Raw genomic sequence first — 8,473 nt, 5'->3', positions numbered from 1 at the left:
TTTTTTTTTTGAGTAAACTTCCGTTTTGCTCCCTGTGGTTTGGTCACTTTAACGGTTTTGCTCCAAACCTTTAAAAATAGCCATTTTACTCCCTGATGTTTCGGTTTTTTTGCCAGTTTGCTCCCCGCCTCTAACTCCATCCAAATTGTTTGTTTTTCCATTTTGCTCCCCACAGGGAGCAAACTGGCAACAAAACCAAAACACCAGGGAGTAAAATGGCTATTTTTAAAGGTTTGGGGCAAAACCGTTAAAGTGACCAAACCACAGGGAGCAAAATGGAAGTTTACTCTTTTTTTTTTTTTTTTATGTTGTTATCTTGTTGTATTAAAGATGGTGTAGCTGTTGTATTGCATTTTTTCATATACAATTATGCCTTTGTATTATTTGGTATAGTGTTTTCAGGAGGGAAAGCGATATTGAAAGGATGTCTTGACCAATGTGTCTCACGGTCCCTGGCCCGTCGAGTATATAAGTAGAGAATGTCTTTGGTCAATGATAGGTGCGTCTACCATTGACCAAATGTTTGAGGGAATCTATAGATGTCGGGTGAATCATAGTTATCGATAGCGGCCATAGCGACCGCTTTAGCGAATAGCGTCGCGTGGCGGCCATATGCCGCTATAAGGTACTTCGCGACCACATATCGGCCAGATAGCGAGTTCTGGCGGCGAATTCCGGCGAAAATTCTGGCACAGGTGCTGCTTTTTGCCAGAAACCAGGAAGAAGAAGATGGAGAAGACGACGGCTGCGTAACAAGTGTGTTTTAGCTTTTAGGTTTAAATAACTTTTGCTATTTCAACATTTTTAGTAGTTTATATTTAGTCTCTAAAACTTGAAATACTTTACATAAAAGTGTAAAACTAGTTTACATCTTGTCCTTAACCTTTATACGTTTATACATAAAAAATATAAAATTAGCATTATATATAGATATAAATTATAAGGATGGGAGTTGGCTACAAAGTCTATTTTTCCTACAAAGTGTAAAATGTCATAAAACACCATAATGTCAACTAGGGGTGCAAATGAGCCGAGCCGAGCCCGAGCTCGATCAGGCTCGAGCTCGAGCTCGTTTAACATATGAAAGCTCGAGCTCGAGCTCGGCTCGATTCGAGCTTTATTTCTAAAGCTCGAGCTCGGCTCGAAGGTTATTATTCAAGCTCGAGCTCGGCTCGGGCTCGACTCGTTTAGTATATTTATTAATTAATTTATATTAATTATTATTATTATTATACATATAATTTAGTTATTTTTTATATTTACATAAATGGTAATTTATATAAAGAGTAAACTGCCATTTTGGTCCCTCAGGTTTGGTTATTTTTGTCACTTTAGTCCAAAACTCAAACCTTTTGCATCTGGGTCTCTGTGGTTTCAGTTTTATTGCCATTTTGGTCCAAAAATGAAATCAAGTCATACTTGTCTTATAAAATCCTGCAATTTTGTCATTTTCCTCAGGGGCAAATCAGGTCATATTTGTCTTATAAAATATGGTATTTATTTATAAAAAAGAAATGATCATTTTGCCCATGCGGAAAATGACAAAATAACAGGATTTTATAAGACAAATATGACTTGATTTCATTTTTGGACCAAAATGGCAATAAAACTGAAACCACAGGGACCTAGATGCAAAAAGTTTGAGTTTTGGACTAAAGTGGCAAAATTGACCAAACCACAGGGACCAAAATGGCAGTTTACTCTTATATAAATTTATGTTTAATATATTAATAAAAATATATAAATAGAAAGCTCGTTTAGGCTCGCGAGCTGGCTCGAGCTCGATAAGCGAGGCTCGGGCTCGTTTACTAAGCGAGCTTGTTTTTAGGCTCGGACTCGAGCTTGAGCTCGTTTAAACTCGGCTCGTTCGAGCTTTTTTTCGAGCCGAACTCGAGTAGATCGCGAGTAGCTCGGCTCGTTTGCACCTCTAATGTCAACCATAAAACACACTCAAAACCCACAAATAACATAGTAGAGTAGCTAAAAGTCTAAAACACCATATTTGTAGGTTTTGTGTTGTGTTTTGGATGATAAGGCTTTAATTATCGAATTACTAATATTAGTGTGTTTTATGTTAATTATCATGTTGTGTTTTATATTCCTAGTTGTACGATAGTGTGTTTGAAGTTTTTAAGGACTTTTAGGGTTTGGATATTGTGTTTTAGTGATCTTCACTATGTTATTTATGGGTTTTGAGTGTGTTTTATGACTGAAATTGTGGTGCTTTATGACTTTATACACTTTGTAGGAAAAATGGACTTTGTAGCCGAACCTCACCCTAAATTATAAATAGATATTTTTTTTATTTCTTAAAATTTCTATTACCTTAACGCTAAACACGAAATAGCGTACATATTTCATCGCTTTCGCTACATAGCATATAGGTAGCATGTCGCTCTTGACCGCTATTCGCTATCAATAACTATGGGGTGAATGTTCCAAGTTGGCGTTTGTAAGGTTATTCTTTTAGAGTTGTATGAAGCTCTTTCCATTGAGCCAAAGATCGAGCATGTCGTGCAATTATGTCGTCTTGTTTAGGAGTGTTGTCGGCTTACTTTTAACACCCACGAAAATCACCATGCCGTATGCAAGGGGTGTATCTTATAAAATTGTGAACGAGATGTGCGCTGCTGGTCAGACATAGGCGATGTGCCCAGGCGAATGCGTAGAATTTTAGAATATATTGTTTCGTTCTAACTATTAACTCTGTTAGACTTTCGGTTATTTAACACTTAACATAAGGAGCTTTGTGTTTCATTTTTTTTCTTCACGTTTTAATTTTTTGTAATTTTATCACCTAGCATTACTAAAAAATAAGATATTGTCATGAAACTTTGCTAACAAATTCTACTTTAGTACGGATAGTCGTGACAAAAAAATTTTAAATTTATCTTCAATCTTTTAAGAACGTGAATTCACTACTAGAAAAGGTTACATTTAGCTTTTAAAATTCACTACCGGAAAAGTTACTTTTAACAACGCAAAAATAAAAATTTTACAGTGCTTATCGGTAATTTTAGATAATTATCGACGAATCAACATATTTTAAACTGACGAACCAACATATTTTAAATAGACTTTGAATCCAGATGACTCACATAATTCACAAGGTTCCACAATCAATCCATATTATAGGTGATTTAGTAGACTTTGTTAAAAATAGGGATATTACATTTAAATAAACTCAACTTTCACCAATTGGCTGATAGCACTCCCAGCTTTTGATTTCTACCACACCACTTCCAACTTTCAACTTATTGGCCGATAGCACTCCCAAACTAATTGAACGCTAACCCAGTTAGTTTTTTTGCTGATGTGGCACTTGTGTGGTGACGTGACAGCTGAAGTGGATTTTTTTGATGACATGGCGTCTAACTTGGCTTTTTTGATGACATGGCAGCTGACATGGCTTTTTGATGGCGTGACACTGGTTTGGTGACGTGGCAGCTGATGTCAGCAAACTGGGTTAGGGTTGGGTTAGTTTGAGAGTCTTATCAGCCAATAAGTTGAAAGTTGGGAGTGGTGTGGTAGAAATCGAAAGTTGAGAGTGCTATCGGCCAATTGATGAAAGTTAGGGTTATTTAAATCCAATATTCCAAAAAAATATAATATATATATTTTGATATTGTAACAAAAATATCATAATTTTTTACATCCATCTAAAACCAACCTAAAAAAAGCATAGACCCACCACCAAAAATGGAAATCCTATAGTTAATAACAACCAACCATAAGGCCAATATGACCCTTTAAATACTCCCTATACCCCCTTTTCACCTCAAACAAAACTCCCACAAAATGAGAGAAATTCTAAACATTCAAGGAGGCCAATGTGGCAACCAAATTGGTGCAAAGTTTTGGGAAGTCATCTGCGACGAGCACGGCATCGATCCAACCGGGCAGTACAATGGCTCGACCGCGGATTTGCAACTCGAGCGTATTAATGTGTACTACAATGAGGCATCCGGCGGTCGTTATGTTCCCCGGGCTGTGCTTATGGATTTGGAGCCTGGTACTATGGATAGTATTAGGGCCGGCCCGTATGGGCAGATATTTCGGCCCGATAATTTTGTTTTCGGGCAGTCGGGTGCGGGGAATAATTGGGCGAAGGGGCATTATACCGAAGGCGCGGAGTTGATTGATTCGGTTCTTGATGTTGTTAGGAAGGAGGCTGAGAATTGTGATGCCATGCAAGGTATCTTATGCTATGTTATATTATGTTATGTTACGTGAGTTGCCTGATCATGGGTGTGGATATATATAAAATGTTTTGAACACTATTGTATACGTATAATATGTATACGTATATTGGTATATGCATACTCATGCATGCATGGGAGAGCTAGCTATAGGTTATAGGGACTAAAAATAATTTATATATTATATTTGTATGTATCTAATAATATTGGAGTGACATCCTATGTTAGTAAATATAATATCTTTATCACAATAAAAAAAGTAGTATTCTTTGTCCAATGGTTGGCCACTTACGTATGTGTATTTTTCATGTTTTTTTTTGGGATATTATGTATATCGTTTGTATTTTTTTTAAAAAGAGTTGTTGAATTTTAATAAACATAAGTTTTACTTGTTGGCAGATAATAATCACAACTTTAAAAATTTTCTCTAATGATCCCAACTTGTAAGAATTTGGCTCCCATTAATCTTTTTTTAAGATATAAGAATTTGATCTCCTCAATAGATTCAAGTGCACATGCGGTCTCCTTAATAGATTCAAGTGCACTGCAGTTAGGAAAGGATCGATGGGGGCCAAATTCTTACAAGTTGGGATCGTTGGAGGGAATTTTTAAAGTTATGATTATTACCGGCCAACAGGTGAACATTGGGATTATTAAAATCCAATAACCCTTTAAAAAATATGTGTTATATAACTTCTAATATTATAATTATAACAAATATAGAAATTGAACTCGTGCAATTTAGAATCAAATAAAAAAATTAATATATAAGCAGATGTTGAATTATTTACCAACAAAACGAATAACATAATCCGACTTAAATAAGTATAATTTAAATTTTTAACATGAGTTGAATTATAAGACGTTATTTATTATTTTATTTTATGCGTATTGTATGCATTTCTTGATCGTAAACGGTTCATCCGTTAAATTTTGGTGATCCGGGTGGCGGATCTACAAGAAACATTCAGAGGTATAAAAGTTCGTGTATACTGTGGCGAATTTAAAGAAAAAAAATCAGTGTATACAGGAGCAGATCTACATAAAATGAAAAATTTTATTTATCAATTTTTGGTGCACTTCGCCAAGAAAGTTGAGAGGTGTCCCGGACACCCTCTAGATCCGCCCTTGGTCCAACCAAACATGGTAAAAAACTTTTTGTTTTCCTTGTGACATCCTAATATGTACCAAAATAACCAAACAAGTGGAAATTTTATGTATATCACATATTTTGTAAGAGCATTGAATCATAATATCATATGATCATGATGCAACATATATAATCTTAAATATGCTCTATACATTCTGTCTTGGGCTGTTAATGTGACAGGTTTTCAAGTATGTCACTCGCTTGGCGGTGGCACTGGGTCGGGAATGGGGACACTCTTGATTTCTAAGATACGAGAGGAATTCCCCGATAGGATGATGCTCACATTCTCCGTTTTCCCTTCGCCTAAGGTTTCAGATACGGTTGTTGAACCCTACAACGCAACGTTGTCTGTTCATCAACTGGTCGAAAATGCCGACGAATGTATGGTCCTTGACAACGAGGCGCTTTATGACATTTGCTTTAGGACTTTGAAGCTTACCACACCAAGTTGTAAGTATACATGACATGAACATTATTACATCATGGGTTGTTTTATGTTAAAGTTTGAAAACTAATTAAATATTTGATGGGTTTACATTACAGTTGGTGATTTGAATCATTTGATCTCGATAACAATGAGCGGTGTAACGTGTTGCTTGAGGTTTCCAGGTCAACTGAACTCTGACCTACGTAAGCTAGCGGTTAACCTAATCCCATTCCCACGTCTCCATTTCTTCATGGTGGGATTTGCACCCTTGACTTCTCGTGGGTCCCAGCAGTATGTCTCTCTTAGCGTCCCAGAACTGACTCAGCAGATGTGGGACGCTAAGAACATGATGTGTGCTGCTGACCCTAGACATGGCCGATACCTCACTGCATCGGCCATGTTTAGAGGTAAAATGAGCACCAAAGAGGTTGATGAACAAATGATCAACGTTCAAAACAAGAACTCGTCGTATTTTGTTGAGTGGATTCCAAACAATGTTAAATCAAGCGTTTGTGACATCCCACCAACCGGGATGAAAATGTCTTCCACATTCGTTGGAAACTCGACTTCAATTCAAGAAATGTTTAAACGCGTGAGTGAACAGTTTACAGCCATGTTTAGGCGAAAGGCGTTTTTGCATTGGTACACTGGAGAAGGGATGGATGAGATGGAGTTCACCGAGGCGGAAAGCAATATGAACGATTTGGTGGCGGAGTACCAGCAGTACCAGGATGCTACCGCGGATGACGGGCCAGGTGAAGAAGATGAGGAAGGTGAAGAAGAGGATGAGTAATTAAATTCACCCAACTCATTCTATGCTAATGATCAAGAGTTATGTATTGATGGATCCATTTGGATTTCTACACATCAATTTATGTTTGTTTTATGGAACCATTTCACCTTATGTTCAATGCTTGTTACATTCTTGGTATTCTGTCTTTCACATTTCTCATTTAAATTATAAATTGTCAATTTTTATTCTTACAAAAGAATTTGAAATTTAAGTGTAGTGTTGTAGTTTTATAAGATGAAGTTTTGATGCTTTGTAACCATTAGAAATAAACATCTTTTTTATGATTTTATTATTTTTTTAGGCTAATTCACATACCCTTTATTTCTCTAAACTTACTCTTAAATTTACAAGAGTATTTACCATAGGACTAGCACTCTCAAGTCTCAACCACTTGATTAGTATACCTTGATACCGCTAGAGTACTACGCCTTTGGTTTACACTTCCATTTACTTAGGTGGTGTTTGTTTTTTTAAAAGATATGCGCAGGCTCTTCTGTCTGCGCAATGCAGACCACGCGCAGACATTGCTATCTACAGACTGTTTGTTTTTCCAAAAAACGTTTCATTAAAAAACGTCTACACGAGCTCTTCGTGGTGCAGAACGTTAAACACCACCGTCCACCAACCACCACCATCCATCACTACCACTACCACCGTCCACCACCACCGTCCATCACCCACTACCCACCGAATCGTCCATGTCCACCACCTACCACCACCGTCCAACACCACCACCACCACCGTCCGTACACTAGTGCCAGTTTATTTTAGAAGTCTATATACGTTAAAACAAACAACACCTTACTAGTTTTATCCACATTATGTTAACCTTAATCCATATGCCATACATATAAAAAACATTAACGAAATTCCAACTAAAATTGAGTAAAGTACATGGATAGTCTTGTGGTTTATCAAAATTTTGGATTTAGTTCCTAGTTATCCCAAAGTATACAGATGGTCCCAATAGTTTTAGCATTTAGTCCTCAAAACTTTGTAACACATTTACTCCACAACCAAGAAATCTAAAGATTTTAGCATGTCCAAGTTAGGGACTAAATTTGTTACAAAATACAAACCACAGAGACCATCCACGTATTTTTGAAAAAAGTTGGGAGCTAAATACGTTACAAAGAAAAAACCACATAGACCATTTGTGTACTTTTAAAAAGCTAAGGATCAAATCCAAAATTTTGGTAAACTACAGGGACCATCCATTTACTTTATAAAATTACTTGATAATACATTTGTTATTTATCGTTTGGAAGTTCTAAAATTTATTTAAGAGTTAACTGCCATTTTCGTCCCTGTGGTTTGGTCACTTTGGCTATTTCAGTCCATTTTTCAAAAATGCGTCATTTTCCTCCCCGACGTTCTGGAAAGGTGCCATTTCAGTCCAAAAATCATAACCCAGTTAAGTCAGTTAGTAAACAAGGACTGATTGTGTAAATTTGTAACATAAAGGACTGATTGTGTAAATTTGTAACACCACCACCACTAGCCCTGCCACCACCACCACTCCGCTGCCACCACCACCACCGCCACCACAGCCACCACCGCCACCAGTTAAACGGCGTTGGATTCCTCCAATCCTCCGATGTATACCGAGTCCGAAACATGCTATATATACGACATCCTCACAAGCCACTCTCGACACCATCCTATCTCTCTCATCTCCCTGTTTCGATAACAATTCTCCGGAGACAACCGGAGAGGAAGCTCGCAACATTAGAGACGTCGCCGGAACTCAAATTCTCGTCGAAGTTGTCACGTCGGAACTCACGTTATACTTTTGTTCGGTATACTTTCTTTATTTTCTTGTTCCCTCGATTTAGCCACTGTTAGAGTATCTAACTTTGATTTCCGCTACTTATCGCTATGAAAATAACTGTTTTTAGATTATT

General features: G+C 37.1%; 1 protein-coding gene across 1 annotated transcript; it reads left to right on the top strand.

Moving 5' to 3' along the window:
* Positions 1-3,798: 3,798 nt before the first annotated feature.
* Positions 3,799-6,662, top strand: LOC110889232 (tubulin beta chain). Its single transcript, XM_022136736.2, has 3 exons — positions 3,799-4,195; positions 5,530-5,799; positions 5,893-6,662. Exons 1-3 carry the CDS (start codon positions 3,799-3,801, stop codon positions 6,567-6,569), a joined length of 1,344 nt encoding a protein of 447 aa, XP_021992428.1. The 3' UTR covers positions 6,570-6,662.
* The last annotated feature ends 1,811 nt before the right edge of the window (positions 6,663-8,473 follow it).

This window comes from Helianthus annuus, chromosome 11, assembly GCF_002127325.2.
Source record: "Helianthus annuus cultivar XRQ/B chromosome 11, HanXRQr2.0-SUNRISE, whole genome shotgun sequence".
NCBI classification, from domain to species: Eukaryota; Viridiplantae; Streptophyta; class Magnoliopsida; order Asterales; family Asteraceae; genus Helianthus; species Helianthus annuus.
This window is presented reverse-complemented; position numbering and strand designations above follow the sequence as displayed.